The following is a 24,413-nucleotide window of genomic DNA, read 5'->3' on the forward strand; positions in this document are numbered from 1 at the left end:
ACCATTCTTTCAATGGTGAAAGCATCATATGCAGTGTCAGTAATTGTAGCGGGTGTGTTTGGAAAATCTAGTTTTCTTCGGCACCAATATGTAGGGGAGATATTGGTGATAAATATGCAATAAACTGTGTATCGCCCCTAAATCACTGAATGCCATGCCCTCAAAGGCAGCTAGACTTACCTCCCCCACCACCTACCTGATGACAGAGATACTGTAGATCAGTGGTCAGGGAAAAGGAGTAAATTACCCCAAATGGGGTAAAAAATTAATTCCTGGGGGTAATGGATGGTTGCGCTGCCGAAACACAGCCGGGCATGCATATGAATCTATATGCATGTCCGGCTGTGTCTTCGCACCACGACCGTCCATTCCCCTTAGGAATTTAATTTCCTTGCATATAGAATCTATTTATAGATTCTATATGCACGCCTGGCTGTGTGTACTACCGTACTGTAGTGTACAAGGACCTGAAGCAGTGCAGTCAGGCCCTTGTGTAGAACATGATTCCCTGTGCGATGCCCCAGGCCCCCACCTCCAAGTCCGCCCGCTTCTTCAGTAGAGTTGACTAGTAGAGTTGACTAGTTCCTGCACTATCTCGGCAGTGTGCAGTCTGTGCCACCGCACACACCTTTGCTTGGTTATAGGCTCCTGTCATGGTATACCCATCTATAGTCTAGGGAAAAACATTGCACAGACTGTCGCTATATCATCTTGTAATACTGACACTAATAGTTGCCTTATTTACAATAGTTACATTATTAATGGCTATACCACACACAGCCATAACTGGTAATCATCATCATCATCATCATCATCAATGGTTGCCAGGATGTGTACCGTATTAGCAGGATATATCATCAATTTCTGGAGGTACAATTATATGATTTCCTTCCTTTCAAATCAAGGAGGTAACGTTGGTATATCTAAATGTATTTTGGGGTAAAAGGTTAAAAAGTTCCCTGACCCCTGCTGTAGATAGATATAGATAACCTATCTCTCTCTATATATATATATTATATATATATATATATATATATATATATATACTGTATATATATCTTTCTACTGTATCGCTATCTATACTCATGAATACACATATTTATGTTAAAACAGTATTTAGGTCACTATGGGGAATTTAGATTATAGTGTATTAGAATAAAAATAAGGGACTAATTTATTGTTTATTGAGTTTTAGACATTTCTTATAGCCTCTATTCGTTCCTGCAATGTGTAAATTGCATTGGCAACTGCTTTACTTTATGTTGTGCACCTACTGCACATGCGAGAGGGGGTTCAGGAGGTGCCTCAGGGTGGTGGGGTTTGGGAGTGCCATTAGGGGAGAGGGTTGCTGGCCCGATGTACGAGAGTTTGAGTCCAAGGGGAGAGATAATAAAGGGGGAGCTGGGGGGGGGGGGTAGAGGGGAGGAGACCCTATGTAGTGTGAAATGACAAGGACAGAGGGCTGGTCCCAGAGAAGGAGCCATTGCACAGTAACTAGCCAAACACTGTAGGAGCAGGTGCAGGAGGAGGACCATGGAGGTGGGTGGACAGGATCTGTGGGGAGGGAGGAGGTGGATTATCTCCATCCTGGACTACCCTAGATGGCAGCCACACTGTATCCCATAACTCATTACATTGATTGGTGCCTCTCAATGTTTGTGGAGGAATGAAGATGCCCCCTTGCTCCCCACCATTCCAGCACCTGAGTGTATCCATACATATTAAATTACATAACTTTAGCCACCTTTTATTACAACTGTATATTTGCCTGTGCTCCTGAGTCACTTCATAGCTATGTGACCATACTGCAGCATAGTCAATTCCTTTTTAAGATACTCGTTTCACACTAGAATTAAAACAAAGTTGTTTTATGACTTTGTCGTCAGCACCATTACCTCTCTCAGGGCAAGATGTACTAAGCCTTGTAAAGTAATAAAATACAGAGTGATAAACAACAAGCCAATTATTTACTTACTAGGTGATTCATCGCGCCCTACGGGCGCTCTTCACACCGTCGTAAGGGGCTGCGCCCCCTTAATTTGTGAACATTTGTAAATGAGAAAGATAGTTAGAATTGTATGACAGATGCCTGTATTGCAACTTGAGTTATAGGTGAAATGTATTAAATAGAGAGCATATGATGTGGAAGGGGGTGTGTATTGTTTTGTTTAATTAAAAAGCGGTTACAGAGTAAGATGTACATTGATAGTGTGGATGGTACAGTGACATTTGTGGGTGTGGGGGGGGGGCTGTGTGTGCATGTTGTTTAGGGGTGTGTGTGTGTGTGTGTGTGTGTGCGCAATAGTATAGTAGGGTGTTTTTGAGTCAGTGGCTCCCCACTGGCGGAGGTCACAACACAGGAAAACAGGAGGCTGGGTAGGGATAGGGGTGTGTGGGCATAAGGGGGACTAAAGAGGAGGGTGGGAGATTCTGTGCAGCTTCGGCCAGTGGGTGAGGGTCCAGTGTGGCAGTACAGGAGTACAGGATGGTGGCCCTGAGTCAGTGTCTCCTCCTACTGGGTGGGAGTTAGTGTCCATGAGAGCAGGAGGCTGGGCTATGAGGCATGATAGGGGCATGTGGGCAAAACAGCGTCAGCGACTCCCCAGAGATGGAAGTTACGGTTCAGGAGAGCAGGAAGCTGGGTAGTGATAGGGGTGTGTGAGTATACGGGGGACTAAAGAGGGGCTTAGGGGTGCCGTGAATTGTGGGAGGGGCGCGGGGGGTGCCGTGAATCAAGGGAGGGAGGGGGCGCAGGTGTCCGCGAATCGTGGGAGAGGGCGGGGGTCTGCAAAGCGTGGGAGGGGGCGTGAATTGCGGGAGGGGGGGTTGCGAATTGCGGGAGGGGGGGTGTGCGGGGGGGTGACTTGACTCGTGGGAGGGGGCGTGAATCATGGGAGGGGGGATGTGCGGGGGGTCCGTGAATTGCGGGAGAGGGGGGCAAGGGGCGCGATGAATCACCTAGTTGGTTATATATTCTTGTAGAAGGATGGTAGGATGTTGCTGTCATTCAGAAGCATTTACATAAACAGTAATAGTAGCAGTAAAAGATCTGACTTAAAACACCTACAGTAAAATAGAACAGGTGTTATATATTATACAAAAAATTGGTTGATGATGTAGGTTGACGTGCACAAAAATTGCTACAAGAAAAAATCAACACAGAAAGGTCAACACATGTAAATGTTGACATAAGTGTGGCACTTCATTGGTGTCCATGTCAACACATGAGAATGAATATGAAAACATTCAAAAAAGAAAAATAAATCTTCAAAAACTCAAGTCAACCTTTTTCATTGTCGACCATAGCCGTGTCAGTGTTTTGCATGTGCCATTTAATCCTGGGGTTGCCGTGAATCGCGAGCGGGGGTGGGGGGGAGGCTAGGAGGTGAGGTGTGTCCGCGAATCACGGGAGGAGGGGTTGTGGGTGGATGCCGTGAATTGCGGGAGGGAGGGTCGCGGGGGGGTGTGGGTGCCGCGAATCGTGGGAGGGGGGGACGCGGGGGGTTGCAGTGAATTGTGGGAGGGTGAGTCGCGGGGGCGGGGGGTTTGCCGCAATGACAGGAGGAGGGGTCAGGGGGGGAAACGCGGTAGGGGGGGTCGCGGGGGGTGGGGGTACCGCGAACCGCGGGAGGGGGGGCCCGGGGGGTTGGCGCAAATCGTGGGAGGGGGGGTCGCGGAGTGTCACGGGCTGGGGCCGCAAATCGCGGGAGTCGCTGCGAATTGCGGGGGGTGTGCTGCGAATCGCGGGAGGGGGGTCGCCGGGGGGGGTGCCGCGAATCGACACAAGAAAAATCAACATAGAAAGGTCAACACATGTAAATGTTGACATAAGTGTGGCACTTCATTGGTGTCCATGTCGACACATGAGAATGAATATGAAAACATTGAAAAAGTGAAAAATAAATCTTCAAAAACTCATGTCAACCTTTTTCATTGTCGACCATAACCATGTCAGTGTTTTACATGTGCCATTTAATTGTGGGGTTGCCGTGAATGGGGGGGGGGGGGGGGAGAGAGGTGCATACCTCCCAACATGACCCTCTCCAGGAGGGACACATTGCTCTGTTTCTGGACTTTCTTCTTAATTTATGGATTACCATCACCTGTGCTTAAACACCTTTCTTATCAATTACCCTGTTTAAAACAGGTGATGACAATCATATATTAAGATGGAAGTCCACAAATAGAGCATTCTGTCCCTCCTGGAGAGGGTCATGTTGGGAGGTATGGAGGTGTGGGGCGCTCACCTGGTGTGTCTGGTGAGTAGCTGTGTCTTTGCTGTGTAACAGGGGGGGTTATTCTAGTTCATTCTTTCTGACAAAATCCTTCTTAGATGGACAAAACCATGTGCACTGCGGGTGGGGCAGATGTTACTTGTGCAGAGAGAATTAGATTTGGGTGGGGTTTTTCTTCAAAGTGAGATCTATATTGCAGTGTAAAATCATGCAGTCAGTATTTTCCCTGAACAGAAACAAAATAACTCACCCAAATCTAATTCTCTCTGCACAAGTTACATCTGCCCCACCTGCAGTGCACATGGTTTTGTCCATCTAAGAAGGATTTTGTCAGAAAGAATGAACTAGAATAAACCCCCATGGAGAGGCAGAGGGTGTCTGTGGGCTCACTGGGCTGGTTCTCTGTCATGTGAGTCAGTCATGTGAGTCAGTGGCTCCACCCAGCGTTACAGCTTCAGACACACTTTGGGCGGTATTCAATTAGAATACCTGCGAGGTGCAGCGAATCCTTTTTAGGATTCGCTGCACATTCGCCACGTTCCGGAGCCGGCGGGCTCCGGTATTCAACGTGTCAGGGGCTCGCTGCCCCTGACTGGCGAATATGAGCTCCTGCGGCGATTGCCGCAGGGAGCCTGAGGACGGTGCCAGGCAGAGAGATGGTAGTCTCTCTGCCTGCCCCAGAACTTTGTGGGGGGTAGGTGGGCTCCCCGGGTGCCAGGCAGCACAGGCTGCCCCCCAGGGTGCCAGCAGGGGAGCGTATATTCACTACACACGATCGTAACGATCGGGTGCAGTGAATATATGAATATGTAATGAGCGGCTCGGCTCCGGCGCCCCCTGCTGGCTGCTGTGTAAAAAAAAAAAAAAAAAATTGTTTTAAAATTAAATATATATTCATGTGCTTACAGCACATGAATAAAAATAGCATGCCCCTCCTCAGAATAAAATTCCTGATTTTTTTACACCAAATGTAAAAAACAAAACACTTTATTTTAAAAGTTCACATTCCACTTCACCATAAAAAGATAGCGATTGCTACTCGGTGAATCATGGTGAAAAAAACCTTGAAATGTATTCGCCATGTGGTCATTGAATAGGGTGATTCACCGTTTTAGTCAGAAATTCGCCAAACAGCACAAATTCGCCATAAAAACCTGGCGAATCAGGCTCATTGAATACCGCCCATAGAGTGACAGATGTAGCCAAATATATAAGAGATTGCCAATTTTCAAACCGAACCTGTAATATGGCAGTTAGGAGCTGATGGTTGCTGGTGGCTGGTAGTTTATTACACTCCATTGTATCACTATCAAGGCTTGATACATCTGGCCCTTAGATGATTAGCTTTTCCATTAGCTTTAGCCCTGTAACATAATGTACTGTATATGTCTGACTAAAGCAAGAATAGCACTACAATTGTTAATAACTTACATTAACTAAATTTTGTCTTCTTTCCTCAGAAATATGGATATGATGGCTGGATCCAGATGCATCATGTCTGCAAGGTTTGTATAACTGATGATGTACAGCATCTCTGACAGAGGTCGGGAAATTCGAAATTCCTCTGATGCCATAAGTGGGATACATTTGGTCATTGTGTTCTGTTTTAAGCAAGTGCATCACTATTTTACTGTCTGTGCTGTGCCTTGTAACGACTGCCCTCAGTTTACATTTGTAGCTCTGCACATGGCATACCTCAACTTTTCTCATTGGGGGTATGGACCAGAGGATAGGTAATAGGATGGTCGACAGTCATTAAGTTGACCACCAAAGGTCGACATGACTGAAGGTCGATATTGGGTTAGGTCGACAGGGTCATTAGATCGACACAAGCATTTGGAAAAGGTCAACATGGGGTTTTTCACCTTTTTTTACCTGAATGTCGTCACAGTCGACACGGACACTAAAAAAGTGCACTGTGTCTGCTCCCAATGCTTCGGGCATGGGGGTTATTCTGATTCACACAATCACTCTCTAATGGACAAAACCATGGGCCGTATTCTAGTTCGCTCTTTCGGACAAAATCCTTCTTAGATGGACAAATCCATGTGCACTGCAGGTGGGGCAGATGTTACTTTTGCAGAGAGAATTAGATTTGGGTGGGGTTTTACTTCAAAGTCAGATCAATATTGCAGTGTAAAAATAAAGCAGCCAGTATTTTCCCTGCACAGAAACAAAAGAACTCACCCAAATCTAATTCTCTCTGCACAAGTAACATCTGCCCCACCTGCAGTGCACATGGATTTGTCCATCTAAGAAGGATTTTGTCACTAAGAGTGAACTAGAATAAGGCCCCATATGCGCTGCAGGTTGGGCTAAAGTAACATGTGCAGAGACAGTTAGATTTGGGTGGGGGGTGTACTTCAAGCTGATATCTATATTACAGTGTAAAAATAATGCCAGTATTTATCCTGCATAGAAACAATAAAACACCCAAATCTAACTCTCTCTGCACATGTTACATCAGCCCCACCAGCAGTGCACATGGTTTTGTCCATTAGAGAGTGATTGTGCCTTTCCGAGTGAATCAGAATAATCCCCATGGTGCCAAACTACGCTCGGCACACTATTTTATTATCCCATCACGCCCTAGTGGATGGTAGGGCATGAAATACCGCCTGTTGGCACATGTCGGCTCAAAAAAAAAATAAGAAAAACTCCATGTCGACCATTTGACTGTGGATCTCCCCCATGTTGACCTAATGACCTTGTCGACCTAACCCCATGCTGACATTCAGTCATGTCGACCTTCATGCATGTTGACCTTCCCCTTGTCGACCTAGGGAACGTATACCTCCTGGACAAGGGATATACGAAAAACTATTCAACAGAGGTGATCTCATCGTTGGTCACCAGGTTCAGATCTTAGGGCAAACATGTGCTAACAACCTCTTATATGATATTTAAATATAAAAAATTATACATATATATTATGTTAACAGTAATGATTGCAGAATAGGGTGGTCCCAAGAAATCAATGTTCATATTTCTTTTGGGGGACCCCAAATAAGTTGCCAGTTGGTATAAAATGAGATTGTCAAAGTTTCAGCTTGATCTGATGTTAATACCTGCCTCATCTGATAATGTTAAGACATACCTAAAGTTATGAAAAATACGAATTTATTTTTGCCATAAAATCACTACCGTTTGTCCTAAGAACCTGCATTTCATCATATTCTTTCTTGTTCCTGGCTTCCATGTTCCACCATTACTTTAGTAAAGTTTATAGAATTTAAGATATTTAGCATTTTCCAGAACCAGGAGGATTCCAAACCATTAAAATCAACTTTTTCGGGAATGTATCAAAACAACTAAACATGATAATCTTTGGTTTTTAAGGTTTTTTTTGTACCATCTTTGTTTCAGTTAATATCAAAGCAGTACCAATAAGGTGATTTTAAAAATAAACCAATCCAAGATGTGAGTGAAAACTAGGCGTCATGAAGAGGAAGAAGTAGAAGGAACAAAATATAAGAACCAACTCTTTATTTTAATCATTATGGTCAACCTAATTACTACAACGACAATCTTCAGAAAGTACAAGTGGCACCACATAAAAGAGGGATTTGTTTCCAAAATTTTGCCCTAGCCAGTTTAGGTAGAGGGTAGCATTTGAGGGGTCAGGATAGAGCTTTCGACATTCAGTGAATACTTACAACAGGTATTGCTATTGTTCTTCATTTTTTTGTAATACTTGTATTCAAATCTTACTTTAGTTTTACACCTCTTTCTGCAGTGTCATTTACAACTCTAAAGGAGCCCATACACGCTCCGATCCCGGAGTGTGTTCTGGGCTAAAATAGCATTCATCACATCGCATTGCATGCCTTTTGCATGCCTTCTGCATGCCTTGTGCATGCAATGCGATGTGATGAAAAGCAAGTACAAAAAGTATGTGCAGCGGGATGCAGTTAAGATCCCGGCGGTCGGGATCCCGGCGTTCAGAATCCCGACGCCGGAATCCCGACCGCCGAAATGCCGACACATTCTCCCTCCGTGGGTGTCCACGACACCCCTGGAGGGAGAATAAAATAGCGTGCCGAGCGTAGCGAGGCACCGGGCCCGCTGCGTGGCGAGCGCAGCGAGCCCGCAAGGGGGGGCGATCCACGTCCCCCCCTTGTCGGCATTTGGGCTGTCGGGATTCCGGCGTCGGGATTCTGAATGCCGGGATCCCGACCGCCGGGATTCAATACTGAATCCTGTGCAGCACATACTTTTTGTACTGTGCAATGAGGTGCCGCGGGAGCGCGCACCTCAAAGCACACATTGCACTGCTGGGATCGGAGCGTGTATGGGCTCCTTGAAACCCTTGACTATTTTCTGCCCCTTCAAGAAATCTTCATTATCAAACCAAACATCTGGATCAATATAAATACACTCTGTTGAGATATTGAATCTCTTGAAAAAGTTCAATGTTTGAGGTGAAATAAGTCTACCTTTTTATCCAAACAAAATTGAGCTGCTACCACATTGTTTTCAGCTTTTTTTATCCTGCCAATGAATTCGTCCGGAACCTCATCATCTGTGGTTTTAATGCCATATTTATTTTGACTTATTTTGTCTAAATTGTCATTAAAAAAAAGCTAAATCAATTTTTCTTTAAGCAAAAATGGTTATTTTTATAACTTTCATAACTTTAGGGTTGATGAGGCAGGTCTTAACATTATCTGACACAAGCAGAAACTTTGGAAATCTAATTTTCTAATAAATCTATTTAGGGGGTTGCCTGAAAGAGATCACAAAAAAAAAATTCCCTCCCTATACCTTGCAACCACCCAGTGCATCCCCCCTTTTTTGTCTGGGACAAAGCATAGAAAGATCAGGGAGCTGCCTTGAAGAACACAAAGCTTGGATGCAAAAACTCCAGCATAAAATAACAATTAATGGCAGGGATGGGGAATCTTCGGCCCTCCAGCTGTTGTTGAACTACACATTCCAGCATGCCCTGCAACAGTTTTAGTATGGCCAAATAGCAAAATTGTTGCAGTGCATGCTGGGATGTGCAGTTCAACAACAGCTGGAGGGCCGAAGGTCCCCCATCCCTGATCTATGGCATTGCGGAAACCATGGTCCGACCTTGTTCCCCTTACTTTGCGAGAATATGGAGCATCCCCAGGAGTTGCTGAGTTGCCCCCAAAGACTTGTATGACTGTATTTCTGGCTCCGAAACTGTGTCAGGGGTTACGGTATAGGGGGTCGACAATGTCTAGGTCAACATTCATTTGGTCGATAGTGACTAGGTCGACACCTTAAAATGGTTGACAAAACATAGTTCGACATTGGCAGAAGTTCGACACAAGCTTAATCTCGACATGGACATGTTCGACATCCAAGAAATCGACAAGTGTTTTCCACATTTTTGTGTCTATGTCGACATGAACATCATACCAGATACCACATCTCCTCACATCTAATTTAGCAATTAAATATTTTCACTTACTTTTATATATTTTTTTTATATTATGTCTTATTAACGGCCCAATGTCTCTTTGATCTAAGGTATAAGGTTTATAAGTCAAGTGCATATATTAGAATAGCAGAGGTGTCTTTCCTGTCATACACAGGACAGGTAATGTACTCTAATGGTAGATCTCAGTAAAACTGGGTCAGAGGGAATACTATATATAGGTCTCTGGTATGCTTTGATTGGGCAGTGTTAAAACATTTCTCTCAGCTTTTGATTTGAGCTTTTGATTTTGAAAATGTATTTTTTATCAACTCCTTGCTAAGTCTCACATAAGGCAGAAACCACTTTTAACCTGAAGGAATTCTTAACTTCTTTCATAGGAGGGAAAATCCATCCATCAATACTATATCAATATCAGTGATATACTGTATATACTCATGGTCTGGAATAACAGAACATTGGGGTTTATTCTAGTTCATTCTTTCTGACAAAATCCTTCTTAGATGGACAAAACCATGTGCACTGCAGGGGGGCAGATGTAACATGTGCAGAGAGAATTAGATTTGGGTGAGTTTTTTTGTTTCTGTGCAGGGAAAATACTGACTGCATGATTTTACACTGCAATATAGATCTCACTTTGAAGAAAAACCCCACCCAAATCTAATTCTCTCTGCACAAGTTACATCTGCCCCACCCGCAGTGCACATGGTTTTGTCCATCTAAGAAGGATTTTGTCAGAAAGAATGAACTAGAATAACCCCCATTGTGTTCTATTAATATTTACCTATCTATAAATTACCCTCAACATTTGAGGGAGAGTGCAAAATTTGGGGGTGTGGTTTATCAGGAAGGGGCATGGTCTGTACTCCTGATACTACTACTATGCCACACCCTGTTTTAGCTGTTATGGGGGCATGCCCAGCAGCTCTGTGAGGAATAGATGCTGTGTGCATGTGCACAGCGTTTATTCAAGGGGGAAGGGGGGGGGACTCCCAACAGTGTGTGTGCTCCCCCCAGCCGCGGGACACTGGGGTGTTCCTGCGAAAAGCGGGACAGTTGGGAGGTATGCTATAAGGCTTTTATATATATTATATACACATACATTTCCCTTTTCCCAGGGACAGGCAAAAATGATGAAAGATGGAAATGTTTTTCGTGTCATTCAGTCCAACTGCTGGGATCCTGAAGTCAGATTAAAAGAAATGGATCAGTCAGGTAAGTAAACTGAAGCAGGGCGTTTTATACCCGTCAACCTTCAGACAGGGGGCCAGATGTATCAAGCTTCAAAAAGTGATAAAGTGGAGAGTGATAAACAGCCAGCCAATCAGCTCCTACCTGCTATGCTACAGGCTGGGTTTGAAAATTTGGCGGGCTTTTTATCACTTTTTGAAGCTTGATACATCTGGCCCATAATATTCTGTTGGTTCTGTATTTATTCTCAAATGCATTTACCTGGACTGAATAAATGAACCAGAGACTCCAACATGACTCTTTCCAGCTAGTTAAGTATTCTGCACTTCCCAAAGAAAGAGAATAAAAACACCTGTCTGCATTGCAATATTTGCAGTGATTTGCACCATGACCCGGACCTGTGTGAAATACCTGCCCACAATGGATGTGAGCCAATGGGCGAGATGTACTAAGCCTTGAAGGTACTTGTTTCCTAGCACAGCGCCCAATATTTTGATCACAGTACATCTTATACAATTGCATCGCATTGCATGCAATATAGCAGCATGCGATGCATGCGATGCGATGCGATTCGATTTTTAATTGTACAAGCACCCTGATGGGTGCTTTCAATGGTAAATGCACCCCCATTGGCAACGCCACCCCAACTATCAATGCCAACCCGAAGCATGGCGAGCGGCGGCTGTTCGTGTCCTCCGACCTTTTCATACCCCACTATCCACGTCGGCGTGGAGTTGATTTTAGATAGTGTGGCAAGCGCAGCGAGCCACCTAGCCCGGAAGTGTGGCGAGCCGACACAGATTACCTTACATGTATTCTGCGGCCCCTGGGATCGGTGGCTCGCTACGCTCGCCACACTATCTAAAATCAACTCCACGCCGATGTGGATAGTGGGGGTATGAAAAGGATGGAAGACGCGTACCGCTGCCCCTCGCGGGCTCACTGCACTCGCCACGCTTCGGGTTGGCGTTGATAGTGTAGGTGGCGTTGCCAATGGGGGTGCATTTAACATTGAAAGCACCCATTAGGGTGCTTGTACAATTAAAAATCGCATTGCATCGTATCGCATGCCATTTGCTGGCATACAATGCTATGCGATATTTCATTGTACAAGCACTCCTGTTAAATTAATATGAGTAGTGCATCGCATCGCACACCACTAAGTATGGTATGCGATAGGCGCCGTGCTAGGAAACAAGTACCACCTTGAAAATTAAAATATGGAGAGTGATAAACCACCAGCCAATAAGCTCCTACCTGATATTTTTCAAACACGGACTGTAACATAACAGTTAGCAGCTGATTGGTTGGTGGTTTACATCTGGCCCAATGTATGATACCCTCATCCAATCCTAGTTCACCTTTTACTACAGTTATGCAATGCTGATAACAATAGCCAATAACAATAAATATTGCAGCTCATCTATAAGTTTCAATAATAATAGTGTGCATAGTGAGGCACTGAGCCCAAAGCACAGCCAGAGGTGTAGAGAGGGTGGACCTGGAGGAGCTTAAGCTCCAGTAGTAGAGGAGGAAAGAGTATGCATAACCAGCCCCATTTCCTCCCTCCTCCGCTGTCCCAGGAGACGCTGTCTGGGGATGCAGCACTGCAGGTGTGCAGAGTCTCCATCCAAATGCAGACCGACCCTACGCCTCTCCAAAAATGGGCAACACCTTAAAGGAGACAGCTAGAGGTGCCCCTGCACCTCTTGCATCTGTCAGGAGAGTGCAGTGCACCCAGTGCTACTCGGAAGTGCAGATTTTGGGAGCACAGCATGCTGTGGCCCTGCAACCCCTGGCTACGAGCATGTAACCCATGCTGGCTAAGAGCATGTAACCCCCTAGCAACGACCATGTAACTCCTGGCAACAAGCATGTAACCCCCCTAGCAATGAACATGTAATCCCCCTAGCAATGAGCATGTATCCCCCCAGGCAATAGTAGGTAACCCCCTGACAACAAGCATATAACCCCTGATAAGAAGCATAAAACCCATAGTGATGAGCAAGAAACCCCTGGTATTGAGCAAGTAATCCCCAGGCAATGAGCAAGTAACCCCCTGGCAATGAGCATGTAGGTAAGCAGCACTTCAGGGGGCATTATGTGTGTAAGAGGCAATTAAGCATTATGGTGTGGGCACAATGGGAATTATGTTGCATGGCATAATGTGTAATGGGCATTAGGGTGTGTAGCATAATGTATAATGGGCATTGCGGTGTGTATTATAATGTGGAATGGGCATTATGGTGTGTGGCATAATATACAACAGGCATTGCAGTGTGTGGCATAGCTTGTAATAGGCATTACAGTGTGTTTCAATGTGGAAAGGGAATTATGGTGTGTGGCATAATGTGAAATGGGCAATCCAGTTTGTGTTGCATAATGTATGAGAGGCTGGGGAGGAGGGTGACAAAACATATCCTTGTTCTGTGTACCATGTCATCTAGCTACTCCTATGAGCTTGGTGAGCAAAGCAAGCCATGTGAGGGTATGTGTTACACCAATTGGGGTCCATATAATCCGTTGTTAACATTGACGGGTTGGGATCATTTGGTCTATTGCATTATGGTAGAAAGTCATTAGGTCGAATCCATTAGGTCGACATGCTAAAAGGTCGACATGATTCTAGGTCGACATGGGAAAAGGTCAACATGATTCTAGGTCGAAAGGTCATTAGTTCGACAGGTCATTAGTTCGACAAGGTCATTAGTTCGACATTGTCTATGTCGACATTCACAAGGTCGACATGGGGTTTTTCACTGTTTTTTTACCTGAATGTCAACACAGTCGACATGGACACAGTTTAAAGTGCACTGCATCCCCTCGCATCGCTCGCTGCGCTCGCAATGCGTCGGGCACGGTGCCTCGCTACGCTCGGCACACTATTTTATTCTCCCACCACGCCCTAGTGGATGGTAGGGCATGAAATACCGCCTGTCGGCACATGTTGGCTCAAAAAACAGTGAAAAACTCCATGTCGACCTTGTGAATGTCGACATAGACAATGTCGAACTAATGACCTTGTCGAACTAATGACCTGTCGAACTAATGACCTTTCAAACTAGAATCATGTCGACCTTTTCCCATGTCGACCTAGAGTCATGTCGACCTTTTAGCATGTCGACCTAATGGATTCGACCTAATGACTGTCGACCATAATGCAGTAGACCAAATGACCGCATCCCAACATTGACAACCAAATATTAGAAAAACTCATGCCGACCTTTTCATGTCAACCTTTTGATCACGTTGACCTTTCCAATGTTGACCTTAAGACCCTGTCTATCTTTTAACCCTGTCAACCTATTGCATGTCGACCTTTTGAAGTCGACCTATTGACTGTCTATCTAGACAATGTCTATCTAATGATACACCCACACACCCCAGTCAGGTGCTGTTTTGTTGTGTGTGTAAGGTGGGTCTGTTTTTGCACACACACCTCCTGAAGTATTTAAAGAATTGTTGCTCTTTAATAATAAATGGCAACTGTAAAAATATAATGATCATGAGTCTGACATTGCAATTGAAGAAATGCATTTTTATGTTAACAACACATTTCCTGTTTTATGGATATAAAGATACGTATTTTCTCCTGTCCAGGTGTAACCGTACAAGTTCTTTCTACTGTTCCTGTAATGTTCAGTTACTGGGTAAGTTCTTACATTACTACAAAATATTCCAGAATTAATCTTTTGTCTTTAGACGTAACATTTGTTTGTTTGTTTTGTTCCTCTTTTTTTTGGGGGGGGGATGACTTTTTTATATACTTTTCCCCCATAATTGCCTTACAACATAGACCCTTTGGGTGTGGTATAACACACCGACAGTCGGGATTCCGACAGTCATTAGCCCGACGTCGGAATCCCGGCTGGCGGGACTCAGACAGCGGGGCGAGCACAACGAAGCCCCTTGCGGGCACAGTGGCTCGCTCCACTCGCCACCTATACTATTCTCACATGAGGGAGAATAGCCACTGTCCGTCAGGATCCCAACTCTCTGGGTTTTAACAGTTGGGATTCCGACATCAGTGCAATGATTGTCGGAATCCCGACTGTCGGTCAGTCCCCTTTAGGGTGGAATATATCAAGGTTGCATGATAATGCTTGAGCATATGCCAAAGTTCCAGCCAAGTTATCCCTAGTATCTCTAGCCATAGCAGACCCCAGTATCTGGTTACTTCTATTCTTACTACAAATCCCTAGAGACAGCCTCTTTAACTGATTCTTCCATGCTCCGAAACTTCATAACCACCCAAATGTCTGAAGACTCCAATCCAGCTCCACCCTTATAGGGATACACTAGTCTGATTTGGGACAATTTGACCCTGGATTGGGCAGAGAAATTGTCCCAAATTGGATGTATTTGATCCGATGAGTGGTCCCATGCGCATAGGGTGGGAACCAGAGGTTGGACCTCTGACTCGGACCCCCCTCCCGGCAGCAAGGAATGGGGTCACATGCAATACATCACATGTGAAAGGACCGCATAGGAGGACCATACACTGCTGTGATACATCACAGTAGTATATGGCCAGCTTTAGACTCCAGTCTGGGAACACAAACAAATCTAGACCTTATTTTATAAAATGGATCATTTTGTTCCACTGAAATAACCAGTACTAGCTGAACTGTAAAATTAATATTTTGTCTCCATGGTTGTGGAATTTGTAGTGAAGTTTTGGCACTCTCCTTGCTTAGTAAAGTCAACTAAAGAATTTTCCTCCTCCTATCATCCCAAACTAATGTCCAAACAGAGTGCATTAATCAAGATTTGGAAACCTTCTTGCCTCTTTTTGTGTCCTTCTCTAAAGATGACTGGTCAGAACGATTGCCTTGGACGAGTTTGCCCATAACAACCATTACCACAACTCCACCAAATCATCTCCATTTTTTACTACTTTTGGACTCATGAGATCCAATCTTGTCTCCTCTGTCTGCAGTTCTCAAACATGCATCTGACAAAGCTTTATGCATATTCAGACAACTGTCCCGTCCAAACATCACCAAGTTTCAGCTTCGGTTGTAGTTTCAGAAAAAAATGCAAAACTACAACTGCTGTCTCTGACATGCTGAGGGCCGCCCAATCACATTGCAGAAATGCAAGCACTTCACAGAAATATGACACACATGCATAACTATGGTAGCCCCCTGCCTGTGCAGTATAGCTGTGAACGCAAGTACTGGGCCGCCATTTTCTGGCTCACAGCGACTGTGTGTGATGTCAAGCAGCCGCTGCAAACCACCCCGAAACTTGTCTTAACCAGGACCACCCATCGACTCATATTAATTTCATCGCCAGTCATCTGTACGTATTCCTAATATTAGATAGAACGAGGGCTGCATAGGCTCAAGTGTATTTAAGAGCCTGTGAATTTAATAATTGTTTAAATAAAGTTATTGAAGAAGGTCAGATTGCCCAGGAAAAGCTCAGGTACTGAGTGGTAGGCAGTATTGCCCCCCCCCCCCCCCTTTGCCAGGACGGCTGGTGAGTCCCGACTCAGCAGGGGGATGTTGGAAGTGTCCTCGCCATGCCATAGAAGGGGTGGTGTGTCCGTCACAGTGTGAGCTGTACCTTACGATAGGGGGTGTTTATTAGATTGGGGCATTTCAGTCGCTGCCACGATTAACACCCTTGACTGGGGCTGGTCTCAAGTGTTTTCTTTGCCATCCCTTAGACAAATAAGGGTCATACTATTTTCAATAAATATATATGACCATTATAAACTTATGTAGTTGTTGTCCATGTCGTTATTTGTAGAATAAGATGTCTGTGTGAGTTATTTCTAGGCAATTAAGAGTTAGGTAAAGGTATAGGCAAGTCAGTATAATTCATTATACCATTCTTATCTTATGCTCATTGTTAACAGTTTAGCACTGTTTAGTATTATTTGTTTATTTGGTAGATTTGGCTAGCCATCATATAATGCTTGTGCAAAGGCATCTTAATTACTAGTAACGTCTGTAATTTCTATAACCAGGCCAAGCCCCAAGACACGTTGGACCTTTCCAGCTTCCTCAATGATGACCTAGCAGCCTTGGTGAGTCGGTATCCCAAGAGATTTGTTGGTCTGGGAACACTCCCCATGCAGTGTCCAGAGCTGGCAGTGCAAGAGATGAAACGCTGTGTGAAAGAACTTGGATTCCCAGGGGTACAGATTGGCACTCATATTAACCAGTGGGACCTCAACTCACCCGAACTCTATCCATTTTACGCAGTAAGTACAGTCAGTGTTACCTGACAAGGATTAACGCGGTTATTGGGTCACATAACATGGTCCTTTGCTTTTTTAGCTGCTCACATATCTTCATTCACCTCGTAAGCACTGGAAAACAAAACGAGAGCGCCAAGTAGTTGACAGGCATTCAGAAACAGTACGCGTCACCGTATTTACCTTCCATGTCTGAATAATATTAGTAACAATAAATTGTTTTACGTAACAATACAGTATAGGAAGTGTGGCTACTAAATAATAAGACTATGGGCCTTATTCTGGTCCGTTCGCAGTTTTGCCTGTGTTCGCACGGGGAACGATGTTTTATTTTGTGCGCATGTGTATATGCAGGGTGTGTGCACCCATGGCGAACATTCTGTTCGCCGAGTGCACGCACCCAACACAGCAGGTGTGGGGCAGAGAGGAGCATGGGGCGCCGGACAGCCCCATAAGCATATGGGAACACCCAGCGTTTTATGGGCATTCCCATGAGAACGCAGGGCATTCTCATGCTAATGCAGGCATGACGGACAGGCGAGGGGTGGGCAGCTGATATCACTGGATGTCAGCTACCTGCCCACTTCTCCCTGAACACGCAGGCATATGTAAGGTTGCTCAGAGCAACCTCACATGTCCATGCACCTTCCACATCAAAAGATGTGGGAGGTTCACCCTGGCCTGCGAATGGATGTTACTGTATAACATCCATTCGCATGCCCTGTGTGCAAATTGTGCAAGCGATGGGTGGCGCCAGCCAACCATTCACAATGCGGGGTTTGGTGGACTTCAAGGCTGTGAATTTGCAGCCTTGCAAATCAATCAGAATAACCCCCTATATTTGAAAAAAACAAAAAAAAACACTAGGGAGCCGATCCTGGAACACACGTAGTGATCCGAATTCGGCTCCTGCCCCGATGGTCCAGGTTTGCTGATGCGCATTTCTGCGCAAGTGCACACCCCGACAGCAAGCGAACGTGGCACGTTACACACTCGCTGGGCCATTCGCAGTGTGGAGGGAGGGACGGCTGGCGGCGAAGATGGGAATCGCCTATGGGAACGCCCAGCATTTTATGGGCATCCACATGAAAATCCTGGGCGTTCCCATGGATACATGGGCGGGACGTTGTCTGTCTTTGTCCCAGCGCTAGAAGAAATCATTCCATGGTCGACCATCGAATGATTTCTCATACAGCGGCGGCATGCGAGGGCATGTGTCTTCGTTACACATCCCCTTGCATGTTAACGAGGGGATTTGCCGTGGATTCAGCAGGGCAGCGTCTCATGTGCTCGGTAAGCTGTGATGTTCGCAGCTTACAGAGACAACCAGGATTGGGTCCTATGTGAGTTAAAAGGGATTGGGGGAATACTCACTTTGGGCTATCCCAAAATGTTTTTGCAAGTTTCTTCCCTCTCATCCAGAAACTTTGCTGTTACACAGCGTTCGAATAAGTCATCTGTTTACCCATGTGCCGTCAAAGGCTTAGCTCAAAAGCCGAGCAATGTGCTAACTTTAAATTATTATTATTAAAATACTTAACTGACCCCTGTCACTGTCTGGTTTCTCTCCATCGGGATGTCAGCGTTGTTATTCTGAACACCGGCATCCCCACCACCAGTCATCCTATGGCTACAGTCCTGTCCATTATGAAGTGATACAGCAACTAACCATAAAATGTATTCCTAATAATTCCTGTTGAAGAAAGGGCAATGCGTTACCTTCTTTAAACCCGCGGGAGTCATGATTGATCTGGTTTTCCTCTATCTCCCCATGGCAGCTACCAATGGGTTAAGTCCTGCAGGGTAGTAATCTGGAAAGGAAACCGAAAGAACACTCGCCCCTATATAAGCTCCTCCCTCAGAGGCCTCAGTGTCTTTTTTTTCCTTTCCAGGGTAGTAGGAGCATGGCTAACCCTGACGCTGCTGCCCCCTCCACTACCCAGAGTAGATGGGGTTGAGGCCGGGAAAAAATGAGAGCGGGTCTCCGCTGCCTAGAGCAGTAAGGGGTACCTGAGGTCTGCTGAGCAATACGAAGCAAGGAGCCGAGGCAAGAAGGAAGCCGGCGCCCTCCGGGCGAGAAGGTACTCGGAAAGTCAGCGGCACGTGTCATCAAAAGGCGCGAGAACAGAATGAGTCAGAGGCGCGACGGAGCGTGTCACAGACACGCGTCAGAAGGGGCACGGCAGATAGATGCGGCAGAATCAGGAAGTAGCGTGCACATAAAGGGAGCACTAGGCAGTGTTTGCCGGGTGCAAGCTGTGATCAGTGCCGCACTTCAAACAAGGGGTTCGTGTGGAGACTCCCAGGTATTGGAAGAACGAGCTCAGCAGACAGGGTAAGACTCCTTACAGTAATACTGACGGAGCATGTATTATGTGCTGTGGGTAATATCATGTCATCATTGCTTATAGCTGAAAGCTGTTAAAGCAACTAGCAGCCATAATGGAGGAAGAGAAAAAGCAGCAAAAGAAATCGGGGTAAGCCAGGCAATAAGGAGTGGTTTGTGTAAATGTTAGAATATGCAACAGTGACAGTGATATTGGTTTTACCTAGGTCTGATTCCAGTAAAGATAAACCGGATTCTAAAGTCAAGCATAAGAAACACCATGCTGCTAAGTGCACTATGTGTGATAAGGCCCTATCAGACAAATGTGTGGGGACTATGTGTGATCAATGTAAGGTCCTTCAGCAGGGCGGGACCCAACATATGTCAGAGTTGGTAGCTATGCTGAAAGTCGCACTGGCAGACACATTTGTTACCAAAGATGATATGAATAAAACATCAGCTAAAAGGAGCAGACCAGTAATATCGGATGATGATGCAGATTCTGAGGAAGGACCTTCTGTGAAAGAAGCAGAAGCAGAGGAAGGTGAAGTCACTCTGGATAAAAGTGAGACGGAGTTTAATCCGGTGTTACTTGAGAACTTATTGTAGCTCATACATAAGTCTCTGAATATAGAGGAGTCTAAAGAGGAAGAGAAGCTTCAAGATCTCCTTTTTCGAGATAAGAAAAAAAGGGCAAAGGTGTTTCCTCTTTCAAAAACTCTTAAGGAGGTTGTGGAGGAAGAGTGGAAACACCCGGATAAAAAAGTGGCTGTCCCACTCAGGGTTTCGAAAATGTACCCCTTCGAGGCAGATCAAGTACGTAATTGGGAAGAAAGCCCAAGAGTGGATGCGGCAATAGCACGAATTTCCAAGAAAACTACCTTGCCCCTGGAGGACACCAACATCTTTAAGGATGCAATGGAGAGGAAGATAGAGGTCAGCCTTAAGAAACAACATGTAACCTCAGGGGCCACTATCAAAGCATCCACAGCAATGGCAGTTACTGCTCGTGTATTAAGGTCCTGGTGTCAGGACTTAGAGTCAGACACCCTAGACGGGATAAAGAGATCAGAGCTGATTAAACTCATGCAGAACATACAGATTGCAATCGAATTCTTATGTAATGCTTCTTTAGATGTTGTCAAGTTAGCGGCCAGAACAAATGCAACCACAACAGTGGCCAGACGGGCCTTATGGCTAAAACCATAGGCATCCGATACACAATCTAAGCAAAAACTGATCTCATTACCCTTTCAAGGGCAATACCTTTTCGGAAGCAAGCTGGACGACCTCATCACAAAGATATCGGGGGGGGGGGGGAATCGGTCTGGTTACCTCAAGATAAGATGAAGAGAGGTGCATTTAATAGATCTTTCTGTTTCCCATCATCTGAGTTCAAAGAAGCCAGAACGTACAGACCAGGTAGAAGTTTCAGAAGGTCGTGGTCAGCCAACCGGAGTTTTTTTCGTGGCCAAAGGGGCAGAGAGGGGAGATTCTTCTCTAAACAAAACTACCAATGATGCCAAGCAGACAGTCGGAGGCAAGCTGCTAGAGTACAGGCATGTCTGGTCCCGGTCTGTCAAAAACAAGTGGGTAATGGAAATATTAACGACTGGATACAAGATCGAGTTCATAAAGCACCCAGGCGCATGGAAGATAGATTCCCCTATTCCACAAAACCTCGCGAAAAGAACAGCACTATTTGCCAGTCTGGAGAAAATGATTACCCAGAAAGTAGTAGTCAAGGTACCCAAAGAACAAGAAGGCGAAGGATGGTTTTCAAGGTTCTTTGTAGTGGAAAAGGCATCCGGAGGATTCCGGACAATTCTGGATTTAAGGCGGCTGAACTCTTTCGTCCAGACAAAGAAATTCAAGATGGAATCACTCAGATCAATCCTTCCCGATATCAAACAAAATGCATTCCTGTCAACAATAGACTTGCAAGATGCGTACCTGCACATACCTATATTTCCAGGTCACCTCAAGTTTTTGAGGTTCAAAATAAAAGATGTCACCTATCAGTTTGTCGCCCTGCCTTTCGGCCTGTCCACCTCCCCTCGCACTTTTACAAAGGTGCTTATAGTGTTAGTTGCCAACCTCAGGATGCAAGGGATCACCCTATGGCCATACTTAGACGATCTGCTTGTTATGGCAAGAACAAGGTCAGAGGCAACAGATCACACAAGAAGGGTAAAAGAGTACTTGGAAGAACATGGATGGATTATAAACGTGGCAAAGAGCCATCTGGTACCAGCATACTCGGTAAAATATCTAGGGGTGGTCATAGACACCAGGACAATGAAGATAAAACTAACAGAAGAAAGACAGGTAAAATTGAGAAAGGAGGTTCTCAACCTGAAAGGCAAGAGGGTAACATCCTCGGGAACATGCACGATGGTCATAGCCTTGGATGCAGTACCCTGGGGAAGATTCCACATGAGGACACTGCAAAATTGTTTCCTGACCCAATGGAATGGAGACGGGAAAAACAAAAATCAGACCATCAGATTATCAAAAGGGGCGCATCAGGACCTCGAATGGTGGGCCCAAGAAGGGAGACTGGAAGGGGGGGGGGGGGGAATTCCTAGCGTCCAGTCAGGTCGTGATAACGACCGATGCCAGTCAAACTGGCTGGGGGGCGATATGTGGGCATCCCATAGCCCAAGGAGTTTGGGATCAGAAGATGAGCAGAAGTCACTCCAACGTCAGAGAGATGAGAGTGGTTCTGATGTCATGTGTCCACCTACAGGACTGCCTGAGAGGAAAAGATGTTGTAGTGAGGTCCGACAATCAGACGGTGGTGGCATACGTGAACAAACAAGGGGGGACAAGGAGTCGGGCTCTGATGTCAGAAGTAGCGAAAATTATCAGATGGGCAGAGCATGGGGTAAACAGTCTGTCGGCAGTGTTTGTAGCAGGAAGCCAAAATCTGCAAGCCGACAGCCTCAGCAGACATCAGATAAGACCAGGGGAGTGGGAATTGTCACCAGAGACATTCCAAACCTTGGTGAGCATGTGGGGCAAGCCCCAGATAGACCTGATGGCCACATCAAAGAATGCCAAGGTCGAGAGATTCTTCTCCAGACATTGGGAGCCCGAGGCGGAACAATCAGACGTGTTGATAGCAGTGTGGGACGCAGAGCTGGTTTACGTGTTCCCACCATTCCCGATTATAGCCAGGCTACTCAGAAAGGTGCAAAAAGAGAAAGCCACGGTCATTGCAGTAATTCCATACTGGCCGAGGAGACCATGGTTCGTCTATAGACGAACCATGGACGATACCCAACCAGAACAATCTAATAGGTCAGAACAATCTGTGGCGGGCGCAGCCACCAGACTGGAAGTTGACGGCATGGCTGCTGAAACCCGTACCCTAAGAGACAGAGGATTCTCGAGTAAAGTGATAAAAACATTACTGAGAGCTAGGAAGAGATCTACTTCGAGGACATACCATCAAGTATGGAAGAAGTATGTGAACTTCTGCAAAACAACAGGGAAGGTGGTATCGCAGACGGCTACCGTTCTAGACACCCTTCAGACAGGGTTAGATAGGAACTTATCCACTAGCTCTATCAAGGTCCAAATCTCAGCACTCTCAGCCATGCTGGATATCAAGTTAGCAGAGGACAAGTATATACAGCGGCCAAAAGAATTAGACCGAGTTTTCATTCTCCACTGTCTCCCTGGGATCTTAACCTAGTGCTTAATGCGCTAGTAGAATCTCCCTTTGAACCATTAGAAGAGGTATCGTTAAAATGGATAACCGTTAAAACAGTGTTTCTAGTGGCGATTACATCAGCCAGGAGAGTATCGGAGCTTCAGGCGCTGTGGGCGGAGCAACCATTTATGAACTTCTTCAAAGACAAAGTGGTGTTAAGGACCAATCCTCAATTTCTGCCTAAAGTGGTTTCGGCTTTTCACATAAACCAAGAAATTGCGTTACCTTCATTTTGCATGAATCCAACTAACAGTAAAGAGGAGAGGCTGCATAGACTGGACGTGGTGAGAGCACTGAGAATATACGTAGATAGAACTTCGGAGTTTAGGAGTTCCAAGAGACTTTTCATACTAACAGAAGGAAAAAATAAGGGCCAGGGAGCCAGTAAAATGACCATTTCCAGATGGATAAAAACTTGCATAATAGAGGCATATAAGTTAAGAGGTCAACAGCCTCTGATAGGGCTCAAAGCCCACTCGACAAGAGCGGTATCTGCCTCCTGGGCAGAAAAAGAGACCGCATCGGTGGAAGAACTCTGCAAGGCCGCATGCTGGTCATCTGTGCACACATTTACTATAGGGTAGATGTAGCTTCATCAGCCGATGCAAAATTTGGCAGAAAAGTATTGAGTGCTGTGGTGTAAAAAAAGAATGATATATAAATATATATATTAGTTTAATTTCATTCAAGAAACAAGGTGAGGTAACCTGTATCTAATATACTTATGTATCCCTCCCATTCTGACTGCTGGGGTATAACCCATTGGTAGCTGCCATGGGGAGGTAGAGGAAAGAACAGATTCCTACCTGTTAATATGCTTTCCTCTACTCCACCATGGCAGCATTTATCCCTTCCCTCTTTTATGCGTATGTATATATGTATGATAAGCTGTATAACAAGACACTGAGTCCTCTGAGGGAGGAGCTTATATAGGGGCGAGTGTTCTTTCTGTTTCCTTTCCAGATTACTACCCTGCAGGACTTAACCCATTGGTAGCTGCCATGGTGGAGTAGAGGAAATCATATTAACAGGTAGGAATCTGTTCTTTCTATGAATAACTGCCATATATATAGTAAAAAAGATACTCCATTGTTGCCTAAAATCTGTAATACATGTCTATAACCCCTTTTCAGGCAGCAGAGGAATTAAATTGCGCTATTTTTGTGCACCCCTGGGACATGACCATGGACAGAAGGATGTCAAAATACTGGCTGCCCTGGCTGGTAGGTTAGTAATTATTCGTTTATCACATGGATTGTGGAAGGGAATGATTTCTATTAGAAGAAAGATGACGAATGGCACAACATTTTGTTGGGTGAGATACAAGG

General features: G+C 45.3%; 1 protein-coding gene across 1 annotated transcript in view; it reads left to right on the forward strand.

Moving 5' to 3' along the window:
• The window catches only part of ACMSD (aminocarboxymuconate semialdehyde decarboxylase), a 94,087-nt gene that overhangs the window by 16,746 nt on the left and 52,928 nt on the right, over nt 1-24,413 (forward strand). Inside the window, exons 2-6 of the mRNA XM_083153817.1 lie at nt 5,696-5,740; nt 10,761-10,857; nt 14,434-14,483; nt 16,811-17,047; nt 24,219-24,312. Of these exons, the coding sequence (XP_083009943.1) occupies nt 5,696-5,740; nt 10,761-10,857; nt 14,434-14,483; nt 16,811-17,047; nt 24,219-24,312 (523 nt within the window). The remainder of the gene's footprint in view (nt 1-5,695; nt 5,741-10,760; nt 10,858-14,433; nt 14,484-16,810; nt 17,048-24,218; nt 24,313-24,413) is intronic.

This window comes from Crinia signifera, chromosome 7 (assembly GCF_055691185.1).
Source record: "Crinia signifera chromosome 7, ASM5569118v1, whole genome shotgun sequence".
In the NCBI taxonomy this organism is placed as follows: domain Eukaryota; kingdom Metazoa; phylum Chordata; class Amphibia; order Anura; family Myobatrachidae; genus Crinia; species Crinia signifera.